The sequence below is a fragment of the Podarcis pityusensis genome (genome assembly GCF_964106645.2).
Source record: "Podarcis pityusensis genome assembly, chromosome: 17".
In the NCBI taxonomy this organism is placed as follows: Eukaryota; Metazoa; Chordata; class Lepidosauria; order Squamata; family Lacertidae; genus Podarcis; species Podarcis pityusensis.
Window position 1 is genome coordinate 33,560,313 of NC_138042.1, and position 14,617 is coordinate 33,574,929.

Below are 14,617 nucleotides of genomic sequence, written 5' to 3' on the forward strand. Positions count from 1 at the left end.
GCCACTTCCTTTCGGCCTCCAAAACGTCACTTCCGCTCGCGCTGCACTGCGCGCGCGATCTTCCTGACCCCTCCCACCCTCTCTTCCGCCCCTCCCCAATATAGTTAAGAGGATGGGGAATCTCTGAAGAGGTTTTGCGCCTGCGCAGAGGGCCCCATCGGCCTTTCAGATAAATTACAAGTCATAGAATTGTAGAGTTGGAAGGGATCCCAAGGGTCATCTAGTCCAACCCCCCCCCTCCCGCAATGCAGGAATCTCAGATAAACTGTCCTTTTTATTTAACATTTTGTTTTATAAATGCATAGGCTGTGAGCTGCCGTGAGAACTTCGAATGAAGGGCGGTAAAAAAAAACCTATTTTACTGTATATGGAAGAGGGCGGTACCCCGCCCCCCTCCGACGGCGCGCGCTCAATTTGAAACGCCCACTCTCCCCCAACAGGGGGCGCGGCGCCTGGAGGACCGCGAGCCGGGAGCCGCTCTGGCGGGCGCGCTCCCTTCCTTTTCCCTCACGCGCCGCTTGCCTTCCCCCGGCCTCCACAGAAGGGGCGATGAACGGCTTGAGGCGAGCCGCGCTGCTGGCTTTCCCTCAGCTTTGGCGGCGGCCTCCATGGGGCGGCGGAGGAGCGCTGCGTCGGCGCGCCGGGACCCGCGGCTTCCCCGCCTACCGGAGCTCGGAGGAGCCCCTCAGGCGCTGTGGAGCGGCGGCGGCGGTTGCTCCGCCCGAGGAGGAGGAGGGAGAGCAGTTCGTCTTCCTCGAGTACGTCCCTGAGGAAGAGCCGCGGCTGCCGAAGGCGGGAAACTGGCGGGAGCCTGAGGGAAGGCCGGAGCCGGACCAGCCCGGGAGCGGCGGCGACGCAAGCCGGCGCCGTCCGAAGCCGCCCCGGGAGGCCCACCGGCCCAGGGGCCACCCGGACCCTTCGGTGCCGTCAAGCGGAGTGAGCTGCTCGGGCTGCGGCGCGGAGCTGCACTGCCGCGACCCTGCGGTGCCCGGGTACCTTCCCAGCGAGAAATACCGGAGCCTGCTGCGAGAGGAGGAGGAGGACAGGGAAGGGGAGGATGGGCAAGGGGCGACCCGCCGTCAGCAGGCGCTGGAGGGAGCTGTGTGCCAGCGCTGCTGGATGCTGGTGCATCACCAGCAAGCGCTGCAGGTGCAGATGCCCCGGGAGGAGTACCGCCGCGTGGTGAGCGCAGCCCTGCGCAGCCCTCCTCGCCACGGCCGCCCGCCTCTGGTGCTCTGCATGGTGGATGTGCTGGACCTGCCCGACTCCATCCCGACCGACTTGCCCGAGCTGGTGGGCAGCCAGGCGCACCTCTTCGTACTGGGGAACAAGGTGGACCTGTTGCCCGGCGACTCGCCCCAGTACCTGAGCCGTCTCCGAGAGCGCCTGCTGGAGATCTGCGCTGGCGCTGGTCTCGTGGACCTGGCGAAGCCCAGCCCGACGCCGCAGAAACAGCAGCGTGTGGTTGATGTGCACCTCATCAGTGCCAAGACCGGCTATGGGGTGGAAGAGCTGATCTCCAAGTTGCAGCGCTCCTGGAAGTTCAACGGGGATGTGTACCTGGTGGGAGGCACCAATACTGGGAAGTCTACCCTCTTCAATGCCCTCCTGCACTCGGATTACTGCAAGTCGAGAGCATCTGATGTGATCAATAGGGCAACAATCTCGCCTTGGCCAGGTCAGGTCAGAGGAAGCGCTTTTACTTATTTAGGCCAACCTGAGAAAGCCCACATAGGAACATCATTTATGGTTGTGTAATGTAACGCTGTGATGCTCTTCCAGAAATACTGGAGATGATTAAAAAGTCAGTACCTGTTCCTTGTTTCAAACACACATATGGCTGGGAGCTGTCCATGCCTGTTACACTTGCCACACAGCCATGTGATACCTTAAACACCAGCAAATCAGTGGTTGTTGATGAGCTGTACTAAACTCTTATATTAACAAAAAAATCATGCCACACTAGACTTTTTATGAGTTTTTAAAAGTTGTCATAAGACTCATATTATAGCAAGAATGAGGAACACAGCTACTCTTCTGAAACCAGTCACACATAAGTCAACTATCATGTGGACAGGAGGAAGACTGAAGCACTGGAGTGCATGGGCTATGAGGATCTGACATGAACAAATTAGATAACATTGAATATTTTTATATAGCACTTGAGATCTGTATTTGCCTGACACTCTTAAGCCAAACCTTGACTTAGCAAGACTGTATGAGCATGCCGTCTTATGATGCTTAGGTATCTTGGTAAACATTTGTGCTTTGAGGCCTTTTCTGGTGCTTGATCTCAGTATCTAAATTCTTCCCTAGTTTTTCAGTTGTATTTTCTTCTAGTATTTTAATGTTTTGAATTTAATATTGAGATACACTGCCACAAGACTTAATGTGAGAAACAGTATAGATTTAAAAAAAAAAAATAGTAGCAAGCCAATTTCATACACGTATTGGGGAATGAGTCTGAGATAACAATAATATGCCTAAAGCCAGGCCACTTCATAAGGGCATGAATTAAGATGAGGGTTAGTCATTACGCCAGTTCTGTTATTTACTAGTATTATTTATTAAATTTGTATACCGCCCTTCATTCTAAGATCACAGGGTGGTTCACAACATAAAAACACAAGGTCTAGAGAAGATGGGTTGTCAAAATGTAAGAAATAGGCAGAACAAGTTTTTGCCAGCTGTTTTCTGCATTTCTTATTACTATATTTAAAGCTTCTCTCCAACTTTCTGGTTGCCTGCAAGAGCTTTGGATGTCCCATAATAGTTTGGGGGCCATGTTAGAATTGCTTATACTTACCTAAAATCTTAATCCTCTGTTGTTGTTTTTCTAGGAACAACCTTGAATCTCCTGAAATTTCCAATTATTAATCCTACACCTTACAGAATATTCCAGAGGGAAGCAAGACTAAAGGCAGATGCAGAGAAAATGGAAGAAGACCTCAGTGAAGATGAGCAAAAGCAGCTTGCGATTCTCAAAAAGCAAGGGTACTTGATAGGCGAGTACCTTCTGAGAACTATGTAGCTGATTTGAGTGCTAAAGAGCAGTTTTCCCTGGAGGAAAGCAATGGGACAAGGGGAAATGTGCATGAGTCCTAAGTATGATTAATGTTGCCTATCACCCCAACTGTACTTGTTTTAATTTATATAATATTTAGGACTAAGATTGTAATTCTATAGTAGAGGACAGATTAGTCAAGTGAGAGAGAGAATTTACACTTTAAAAGAGGATACAGTAAGAAGACTGGCTCATTTTTTTTAGTTTAATCACCAGAGGACAGGCTAAAAGATGATTGTCCACTGTAGTATTTTCAGAGTGAGATCTTAACTCTAAAGGTGATAGCCAACATCAGTCTTACTCGGAGTGGCCCACAAATGTTTTCTTTTGTAATAAATGCTTTGACTGTATTCCCAGAAAATTACAGAATTGAATAAATGAAACAATCATATAAATATAATTAAGCACGTGCTAGAAAATCAGGATACAAATTGTATGATCCCATGACCTTTTGAAAAATTGTAAATGCAGAGGGGATGCAGAGAAGTGGTTATGTACAGTGGTCAAATACATAGTTCATATCAGCATATCATTCCAGAATTTAATCTGAAATAGTGGCCTTAGCTCCATATGTTGAAGCTCAGTTAAGATGCTGCTGCCTCCAGAAAGCTGGATCATGAGAAGTTTGTAAGGGACAAAAACCACTAACTGAAGAAAAGCAATATAATTTGTTTTTTTTTTCTTTTGATGTAGGAAGAATTGGGAGAACATTTCAAATGCCAAAAAAGCTGAAGAAAAATTGTGAAATTGAGTTTGATGCTGAAGCATTGTCTTTTGGTATGGAGGAAGAACCTTCTGTTCCACCTGTAACTGCTACTAAGAAAGTTGAACTCACATACAATGAAGTGAAAGACGCTCGCTGGTTTTATGACACTCCAGGGATTGTTAAAGATGGTTGTGTAAGTTAACGCTTCTACTTTTAAGAAGTTTGTTACGTAGGACTGAGAAGAGGAAAGGCATTGGCTTGGATCGAAAAGAGTCTTCCACTAGAATATTATGTGAAAAAGTGACACTAAATCAAACAATGTTAACCCTGTTGTATAAAATCTTGAGCAGGAGCATGCACAACCTTTTGTGTTAGTTGAAGCAGAACTGCTGTAGAACTTCATTACTGTATTGTGTGAGCTCTTGTTCAAGCGCTGCAGAAGCGTTTTCTGAAAAGTGCAACTTTCCTTATGCTTTGGATGCGGTCTTTTTTAAAGAAAAAACATTTGAGTGAATTTCATGTCCAGTTTTAAGTGGCTAAGAGACTTCCCTTGATTACAGGCATCCCGCCACTAATGCGCATTCTACTTGTGTGCTGCACCAGGAAATAATTAAATTGAATCATACTAGAAAATGGTGGGAGAAAGCTGGAGAATCCTGGTGACTTGCAAGGACACCCTCCCCAGAGTCCAAAGAGGATGTCAGTGAGGGTAGAGAAAACCCCAAAGAGATCTGAGGTGTAGTGGGGCTTTGTTGAGGCTGCTCTGCCCTCCTGCCTAACAGCTGGTGTATGGGGTAGCGCAGCAGGAGCAGCTGCTTTCCCGCATAGCCTCCAGACAGCCCCAGAGCTTCCATGCTAGTTGTGGATATTTTTGGATAGAGTATTTTTGTTATGGATTGAAGAGAGAGTGGCAGAGAGGGCGGTTAAAGGGTTTAGAAAGTGCTCCCCACTTTATATGATTTCACTTAGACTCTCTCTTCGTAAGTGGGGAGTCCCCTGCATTGTAAAATTAATCCTATAACTCACTCTTCTAAGGTTAAAAAAAAGTGGGTGAAAGAAACCCAGAGCTGGATGAAGGTAGAAGCAGCTCTGGACAGTAATCCTTTATTAGTGACTTTGTGTATGTATGTGCCTGTGTGCATACAGCTCAAAAATGCTAAAACAGAAGTCACTTTGGAAACCAACCTGGCACAAGAAAATTTGGGTGGAGGGAAGGTTTGAAATAATAGAGTAAAAATTTTTTAATTAAGACTACTTAATGAACTGCTTATTTAGTACAAAGCACATCTGCTTGGTTAAAAGCTGGGCAACTTTAAAAGAATACCACAGTATTTAGCAAAAGCTTCCCACAGCTCTCTGTCAGACCTGGTAATGAATGATTGATTTTAGTTTGATCCTCTCTATAAAATAAATTGTTGTCTTTGATCTAGTTTGCTGGGAGTAGCTGTTGATTACACACACAGCTTTGAAGCCTTCTTTCAGAGGGGGCCAGGAGTTGGTTGAATGTGTATAGTGGATGGGTTTTGTTTCAGTTTCCAATAACTTTGCCCATGTATGATTAAATTTGGAATGTGTGTTGAGTGGAGCACCAATGATATGCTGTTGCATCATGAACCAATGTACAAATTCTATTATGCTACCCATATTCTCCCATGTGAAAAAATAGCCCTCTGTTCCAGCAAGGGAGAGCCTTACAGGGCAGCTGAATTGCCCTGATGATGGGCACATTATGGGGCTCATCTAGTTGAATTGGCTGGATATGTCCTTTGATGATAATTAGTATGTACAACTAATGTGATTCCTGCATTGCAGGGAGATGGGCTGGATGCCCCTGGGGGCCCCTTCCAACTCTGCAGTTCTATGATTCTGTGCTTTGCGTTGCTGTTTTTAGCTGGAGAGCTGGGGTATCTGCAAAATATGTTGCTGGTGATCCTTTGCAGAATTTACTCAAGCTAGTGAAATAAATTGAGCAAGTAGATATCCAAAGAGCTGTTTCACATAAATTCAGGGACTTGTCCTGAATTTTAGCATTCCCCCCGTTATTTCTGACACTCCACCCGTTTAAACAGTTGGCCAGGTATTCTTGGAAGCTGCTGTTCAATAAATGAAATCTAAAGGTTTATTGAACTTACTGAGCTACCAGCAGAGTATTTAGAGAGAGCTACATCACCGTAGCATGCATATACATGGCTTCTTTGGATTAAGGCCATTGTGTATTACGTTTTTAATTAATTCTGCCTTAAGTAGCTATGCATTCCTGCACCTGAATAGCATTTAGATGACAAGTGCCGTCTTGCTATCAATGGCCTGAGAAACATGATTTATATAATCACTTTTCCTGTCAACTGCATATGAAATAACTTTAAGCTGTCCTATAAATCTCAAAGTAAGAGAAATGAAAAATGAAAGTGTGTTTCATCTATATAATGGACTCTGTTTTGGTTTTAGGTTTTAAACTTGCTGAAGGAGAAAGAAGTCAAGCTGGTCTTGCCAACCTGTGCAGTTGTTCCAAGATCCTTTGTGCTTAAGCCTGGGATGACGTTGTTTCTAGGTGCTTTGGGACGCATAGATTATTTGCAGGTAAAGGAGACAGAGGCTCTTCTGAATTTGATTTAAAGTTCTCATTTGTAATGTGTGTTATATAGAGTGTAGTAGAATAGGCTGTGTGAGGTATGTTCCAGATTGAGAGCTGGCAACTTGAATGAGCATTTTTCCTTCTCTTCCCTCAGTAGTGATAAATAACTTGTGCTTCATAGACATCACCACCAGAGGTTGATAGGGAGCTACTTACTAAATGCCTCAAGTCATATAACCACTCCCTTCTTCAGGGCCATTCAAGTATCTGCCTCTGGTATTCTCTCTGATCCTTCTCTTCACTCCCCACCACCACCACCAAAAACGTTTTCCTTTGGGTAGAGATCCAGTTTCTGACAGTACCTCTGGGCTAACAAAAGGATTGATTTTCCATTGTTTATATCCTCAAGATTTACTGTTACTCTGTTATTGAAAAGTTATGAGGATGAATATTCAATAAGGTGATGTCTGTTGTTCAGTTCTTCAGCAATTATTTTCAAGCTCTGTATGTCTGAAACAAAATAAGTTGCCTGCATCTTCACTGAGCAAAAGGAAAACAAGCTGCAGCTGTTTTGTATGAAAAAGTGTATATGTGCATGTTTCCAGAGTTTTGGAGTATCATGTTGTAAGAAAGCCAAAATAACACAGCTAAGCTAAATTGTTCATTAAATACATTGTGTTTCTTGTTTGCTGAATCTTAAGATCTCTCTTCCCAAACTGGAAACATTATATTAAGGGCTTTATGTTTTTTCTTTGGATATTAAATTAAAAGGCAAGGGTGGAATAACTATAGAAAGAGTATTATCAGACTGAAAATCCTGTTTCTCCAGTCCCTTGTTAGTAACTGTGGATCTGGAAATGTTTATAAGAATGCAGGTCTGTCCAGCCTTCAATCACTAAATCAGTCAACTATAGAGAATGGAGAATTCTTGTTAGCAAAGATGGCTTTAAGCTTATTGATGAAACTGGTCTTTTAAACTTAATAGAATTTATTTCAGACAATTAATTTTCAGCTTTATTACTCTTTAGGGAGACCAGTCCTGCTGGTTTTCTGTTGTGGCCTCTAATTTGTTGCCTGTGCACATCACTACAGTAGAAAAAGCAGATGCTGTCTATCAAAAACATGCAGGTCAAACATTACTGAAGGTAAGCCAGTACTGTCTCTACCATTGGAGAATCTATGAGGGCTAATGCCTTGTGATCTCTCTCCTTCCACAGCCATTCATTATTGTGCCTCTTAGGTCTAGTACAAGGCAGGCTTTGTTCTGCTCTTAGCCAGCACCATGACTGCATTGTCTCAGATGAGTTCTCCGTATCTTGGTGGTCTTCCACTTTATGCAAGAAAGAAATAATACTTCACATTGTTTTGCTTCTATCCAATCTCAGCAAAGAAGATAATAGAATTAAATAGCATTCTGTGAGCACTACTGCAAAAAGATTATTCCCTGTTAAAGCCACACTATAGAGTAGCCTCATTGCAAGATGTGCTATCTCAGCAGCCGGATATATCTTAGATTTTAATTTTACTGCTGTTAATGTATATAAATTTCTAACAAGGTGCTTTACAATCTAGGCCTTACTTGGGGTGGAAATACCTAAAGTAGTGCTAAGAAACTGGAATATAGCCAAAGCTGTGTGAAGTTACTTCCTTTTGTTCACCCTGAATCTTATAAGCACCATCAGACATCTTGAAGAGTTCAAACAGAAGCTTGATTGCAATCAAGAGAAAGTGCATTTCACACATCTTAGTTTACAGTAGTCAGATTAGTCCACGATTCCTAAGGGAAGAGACAATATTGGAACTGGGGAGGACCCCACCGGGATAAAAAGATTATTACAGTGGTGCCTCGCAAGACGAAATTAATCCGTCCCGCGAGTATCTTCGTCTAGCGGTTTTTTCGTCTTGCGAAGCAACCCTATTAGCGTCTTAACGGATTAGCGCTATTAGCGGTTTAGCGGCTATTAAAGGCTTAGCGGCTTAGCGGATTAGCTGCTAAAAGGCTATTAAAGGCTTAGCGGCTTAGAAAAAGGGGGGGGGAGCGAAAAAAAATCTCAAGACTCGCAAGACATTTTCGTCTTGCGAAGCAAGCCCATAGGGAAATTCGTCCTGCGAAGCGCATTGAAAACGGAAAACCCTTTCGTCTAGCGGGTTTTCCGTCTTGCGAGGCATTCGTCTTGCGGGGCACCACTGTAAATAGAATGAGTGAATCCATCCGATGTCGTTTTAAGTCTACTGAATCCTGCAGTTGCATGGAGTTGAACACATCATTTCATTCCAGAATATCCATAGAAATTGAGGCTTATGTGTGACCACGCATTCTGGTTTTTTACTTTTAAAAACTGTGTTGTGATCAACACTTTAAAGTGCACTGAGGATCAGAGTCCAGGCAATGTCCCCATTTTGACAAGACACCACTTTAAATCAAGAGTGAGGAACCTCTGGTTTGGGGGCCAAATGCTATCCTTCAGGATTTATAATCCCACCATTGGCATGTGTGCCACAGAAGCTTGTCCATGAGAGAATGCACCCCTAAACCTGAAAAGTCTCTTAAAGCAACCCTTTCCTCCAATACTTGACAGGTCCTGCTTGGATTATCAGTCTTATTTTATATCTGGCGTATTGCAGTGTTCTTTTCACTGGCTTTTTACCTTCAACTCCTTGTTTCTCTTTTCTGCCATTCAGCTTGCGGTTTTCTGTCACTGTTTCAACCACTTCTCACTTCTTTCTCCATTTTCGTTTTCCTTATCTTTTTCTAACAGAGCAGTTCTGTAAATGTCTACTTAAAAGTAAGCCCCACTGATTTCCTTTCTACACCTTTGTTCTGTTTGATCTGTTCTTCTTGTTCAATCCTGTCTTCTCTTTCCTTTTTCATTTGTAACAGTTTTCTCATGAATCAAAGTGGTTTAAAAAACAATGAAAATAAAATCCCAAAATACAATTGTTGTTGCTTGGTTGGCTGCCAGCCTACTTTATTCTCGGTTAACTTGTCCCCAACCATTGGGCTTTATCTCCCCGACTTGACCTGCCACTTATTTTATAATTTGCTAATTACATTACTATGTAAATGAAGAGTTATTCATTTTTTTTACTGTTTAATCCCTGGCTTGTAATATAAGGTTCCTATGGGAGGTGAAGAACGAATGAAAGAATTTCCGCCACTTGTCCATCAGGATGTGATTTTGGAAGGAATTGGCAGTACCGAGGCAGTGGCTGATATAAAGCTTTCATCTGCTGGTAACTTCTGCAAATGTTTTCTTGTGTTGGGCAGGGTAGCTACGTACCCTGGTACTTCTTGTTTTGTCCTGATGATGAATATAACCAGAGCGCTAGTGTAGTGTAATAGACTTGGGGGGGGAGGGGAGGTTCCCAATTTCTCAATCTTATCAAGTTCTTTGGATTTTACTGAGTGTAAAGATTTTTGGAGAGGCCCTAAAAAAAAAAAAAAAGAGAGTATCTAAATAGATATTTTGTCTTAATACTGAAAAATGAAATTTGACATAGTCCTGCTTTGTTCAAGGAGTTGTTCACCCAGCAAATCCAATGTTCCGATTTCATTTTGTTTAGATTATATACATGTTCTGGTATTTCTTCTACACAGGCTGGGTTGCAGTAACAGCTCATCTGAATGACAAAGTACATCTCAAATGCTATACTCCTGAAGGAACAGCACTGACAGTACGTAAACCACCTCTGTTGCCATACATCGTTCACATCAAAGGACGTCGTCTGCAACGAAGTGCAGCATATGAGACTAAAAAACCACCTCCCCTTGTGGCAATCTTAAAGAGAGATGTAAATAAGAAAACAAGGCTGGGGGAAATCTAAGAAACTGTAGATAATGAAATCTCCCAACAGGTCATTTACCCAAGGATGACACAGTGCTATCTGCACAGAACATACCTTTCTTTTCAGATTGTTTGTTGTAAAACAAGTTTTGTAAAAAAATAAATAAGGATTTGAAGTTCTAAACGTGTTGTATATGAATCCCCACCCTTCTTTGTGGCCAATACACATTTTCCTGCCGCTAGTAGAGACCCAAACCAGAGCACAGCGGTACTGCAAAACAATGTTCTAGGTGTCAAGCTCTGGGCTTGGCTTCCCAGCTATCTCACGTGCCCCCAATTGCCTGTAGATCTCTTTGTTCTCTGATGGTGAAAGAAATGGAACAGCAGAGCAGGCTGGGTCTCCCACCAGGAGGGAGGCTCCCTGACTAGGGTTAAGCAGTGTCTTGTACTCCCAGAGGGAAGATGGCAGCAAGCAGAGTGTGGGAGGGCTCTGTTGCTCTCCATTCCTGAAATGATGAAGTGCAGTATGTGTGTGGGCAAGAGCCCTTGAGGATGGATAGATGAACGAAGCAGGAGAAAGAATGGAAGCTGTGGTTGTCCACTTTTCACATTAGCTCTTAAACTCCTGTTCCAAGTTTTCCCGTTCCTAAGGAACTAGCGCCTTTATGAAACTTGGCAAGATAAGAGAAAATCAAGGGCATCTGTACATTCAAAGGATTCAAAACCCTGTCCATGTTTGAGCTCCATAAACTGTTGCAGTGGTACCTTGCTGTTATGCATGGAAAGGGGCACTGTGAGTAAAGCCTTCGTGCCTGTAACTCTGGCCTTGCTGACCCTTGTGTCAATGGTGATGTCTTGAGGCCAGGAAGTCTAGGCATCACTCAGTAAATGAAGCCTGCACAACAGCAAATAAAGGGGGCTACAGCATTAAAATATTTTTAAAATCAACGTCCTTATTTACTGAGACTGGTGCTTCATGTACCATTACTTTCCCCCCTAAAAAAATGGTTGAGGACACTTGAAAGGGGCAGATCTTACTCTCCACTTTGATGCACAGGGGATGCAATTTGCTACTGCAAAACTGCCTTTGCAGCATGAATTTATGGGCATTTTGTTGATAGCGGATACAAGTGTCAGTTTAATTCAGTCTCCTGGGATCATTAATTAAAAAATACTTCCCACCAGATCTTTCTCAATGACTTATGGGAACAGGTTGAGTGTTGTTAGACGTAAAAAAAATAGCAAGGGCGGAGAAGTAATATGGTTTTAACCAGGAAGGGACAGACTGCTGTTGCTGGGTCTGCAGTGGTATGTATCAAAGCATTTACATAGTGGTTCATTGTCCTAATGCAGTGAAGCATTGACAGCAAAAAAAAGCTAAACCCGTCAGGATGTCACTCACTGAATTATTTTGAAATATGTATGACAGTAAATGAGAAGGTTGTTGATAACATAATCCAAACTAACACCTTACCATGAAGACTGTAGGAAAGGGAACAACAGTATTATTGAGACATGCATTTAGTCATGATATTTTTCTGCTGACTGGATGTATGTTCTGTCTGACAAGGCAGTAATTGAACTGGATGTACTGCGATTTTTCAGACCTCAACATTGCACAGGACACCAAGAGGACTCATAATGTAATTCCACAGGAACAGAATTCAGCAAATCTCACCCTTTTAATGTATATCGTTATTATGTTTGTGAATATCTGCTTGGAAGACTGCGGGTAGTGCCTGCTGAAAAATCAGAAGGCAGAATTGCCATGTAAGATTTCCAAGATTCAATGCAATCCATAGTTTCTTGTCCTTCCTCATCACTAAAGAAAGCCAGTATGTTATGCAAATATGCCCTGTTCTGCATAAATTTATACAGACTATAGAATACAGCCTTTATTTTTCAAACGTGGTATTGGATTTCAATGTGCATCTCATCAGTGGGAGATTTCTTAAGACAAAAACTTTTGTTTCTTCATTTGTGGGCACCAACTTGCTGGAGACAACAAGGAGAACCAAGTACACCGTAGCTTCATTTGCTAAACGAGACAAGCTTTAATCTTGATATAATCTGAACAGAATACCAAATGATTGTGTTTGCAGGTATCTGGCACCACCTTCAGAGCTCCTGAAGCACTGACCCAAAATATTTTAATGAAGAAAAGTCTTACAGATTTTAGTAAAACTTTATTGTATTTTGAACTGGGGCATTTAGCCAGGCAACTGCTGACATTGGCAGCCACTGCTTTATAACTGGTGTTATTTTAACCTTCACGGGGCTGCAAAGTTCTTAAATATGCATTCTATACACTTGTCCACTGCCAGCTGTCTATCAAGAAATGCCTTCAAGGATAGGGGTGTGTGGAAATATCCCCTTATTTATGTATCTACTGAATTCATTTCCCACCCCCCTTCTTCACCAAGGAGCTCAGGATGGCAAACATATCAGTAATAAAAATAGAGTTAAATATAATTCAAGTATCCAAGATGCTGGGGAAATTACATCTTTTATTGCTTTAGCACAGCTGTCATTCAGTTTACTGCTTCACAGGTAGCAAGAAACAATTTCTGCTACAGAAATTATCTCCTACTTCAATAATGTTGATTATCTGACAGGTCGAATATCAAAGAGCGTGGAAGAGCCCCAAAGATGACCATGGTCCCGTCACCTCGCCAATATAGATTTTTATGCATGCATCTTGTGGCCCTTTAGCGCAGGAGAGGACCAACTGTGAAGCTTCTGGAGCCACTTAATTTTTTACTAAAACTCTAGGAGGCAACAATTGGGGTCTGGTTAATTCATATTCCAGGAATTTGTTTCAAGTATTGGAACTGAACTCAGGTTATCACAGTCCCTCCACATATCTCTGCCTCTCACCAATTTAGGGAGTTATTTTCTTGCCACCGTTAAGCAACTGGGAGCAAGAACGCCTTGTCAATCCATTTCAAATCACCCAGAGATCAACCAATATATGCTGCTCTTAACTTCTATCCACCCCTTCCATAGCCAATGGTATTATCTGATGAATATTCAGAAAAGACAGATGAAAGATACACATATTCCTTAATAAAGTTTATTGACATAACTATGCTTAGGAAAATACACTCATGGGTTAATATGTAATTTAGTTTAACACCTTACATTTTGGACAAAGGCTTGTACATAGTTTAGGTAAATAAAAAACCCAGGATATGTGATCTTTTCTGATTTTACATCTATTACAAACATATAAAAGCTCTTCATGCACTACAGTAGAGAGAAAGCATGAAAAAAAAATTACCTTTGGTTTAAATTGACAGAATAATACAAGTATTGCACTGTAAAAAGCTTCAAACACGGTGCAACCAAACATAAAATGTTTCAGTGCCAGCTTACAAAAAGTTCTTTAGCTAGTGTGATTTGCTTTTTAGGGGAGGAAAAGGTATATATACACATGTGTGAAACAATTTCTTAAACTACCTGGATGTAATTAATATTGTATTTCAGCTTGTTAGCTACACAATCAAGATTCAATAAACCTAACTGAACCTGGGCTTACAATACATCAGCAAAACAACATACTGAAATCAAAGGCATCATGAGTATTAACTGACCTGTCAGTTTGTTCTGTAGAAAAGATTTAAAGTTCCAGCCCTTAGGTCAATCAATCCCTAAATAGCAGCAATATTAAGATGTGTTGCCAAGTTCCTAGTAATCCATTCTTTAGGCTACTTTTCCAAGAACACTATAGATTCTACTAACTAGCCACACTGTCAAACAACATGAGATAATGCAGGATGTATCAGGTTGGGGTGTTATGACAGGCATTGCTGCTGAGAGAAGCCCTTTAATAAAGGAAGACGCTGGAAAGGTGTATCCAAAATTCCTGTGACAATCTCAAAATTCAATTTATGAAATATCTACTTTAGGCAGAAACACAGTAACTCATCTGTAGTTTAACCCTAATTTCACTAATCCGCTTGCAACATCTAACATTAAGACAGGAGTGACATTCCATCTTTTACCAGTTTTATTTTTAAACTGTTTGATCACTATAGGTACCTCCTTCTATCCTAACAAAATAGGGGGAAACATACAGGAATTTCAAGTCAATCACAATATCCAATATATCTCAAGACACAACAATTACATCGCTGGAAGATATTATTTTAATACTTAACAGTTTTTGCCCTCTCAAGCTCAGAAACACTACCCAACACAGGTACCAACTTCTACTGTCTTTTCTAGCGTGAAAGTTTTACTCCTGATCATTTGCTAGTAAGATCTTCTGAGTAACATGACAACATTTTCTTGTAATGTGAAGTCATCTAATGTCATTACTGCTAGTGACACCTCTTTGCCTCTACCTTTTCAACCAACGTTGTTTTTAAAAAAATCACAAAAAATGTAGCTTAAGGCCACAAAGGCTTTTACAAAGTGGAAACATCTCTTTTTAAAAAGGCAGAGAGAGAAAAAAAACTCTATACTGTACTGGAGTTTCCAACCTC

At 42.0% G+C, this 14,617-nt stretch overlaps 1 protein-coding gene and 1 long non-coding RNA gene across 2 annotated transcripts; both read left to right on the forward strand.

The window, feature by feature from the left end:
- The first annotated feature begins 480 nt into the window (after nucleotides 1–480).
- On the forward strand, nucleotides 481–10,314 carry NOA1 (nitric oxide associated 1). Its single transcript, XM_080986811.1, has 7 exons — nucleotides 481–1,678; nucleotides 2,841–3,009; nucleotides 3,762–3,963; nucleotides 6,219–6,350; nucleotides 7,374–7,490; nucleotides 9,462–9,579; nucleotides 9,944–10,314. The coding sequence occupies exons 1-7, from the start codon at nucleotides 550–552 to the stop codon at nucleotides 10,168–10,170; spliced, it is 2,094 nt and encodes a 697-aa protein (XP_080842937.1). The 5' UTR covers nucleotides 481–549; the 3' UTR covers nucleotides 10,171–10,314.
- Nucleotides 7,497–8,892, forward strand: LOC308466329. The gene is made up of 2 exons (XR_013980758.1): nucleotides 7,497–8,186; nucleotides 8,543–8,892. It is a non-coding gene; the product is annotated as an uncharacterized lncRNA (long non-coding RNA).
- Nucleotides 10,315–14,617: the final 4,303 nt, after the last annotated feature.

Bases quoted from the DNA above. Each gene is read 5' to 3' on its own strand.
- NOA1 (XM_080986811.1), top strand. From the start codon at position 550: ATGAACGGCTTGAGGCGAGCCGCGCTGCTGGCTTTCCCTCAGCTTTGG. The intron at 7,491-9,461 runs GTAAGCCAGTAC...TTGTAATATAAG, and splicing joins CAGGTCAAACATTACTGAAG to GTTCCTATGGGAGGTGAAGA. The intron at 9,580-9,943 runs GTAACTTCTGCA...TCTTCTACACAG, and splicing joins TATAAAGCTTTCATCTGCTG to GCTGGGTTGCAGTAACAGCT.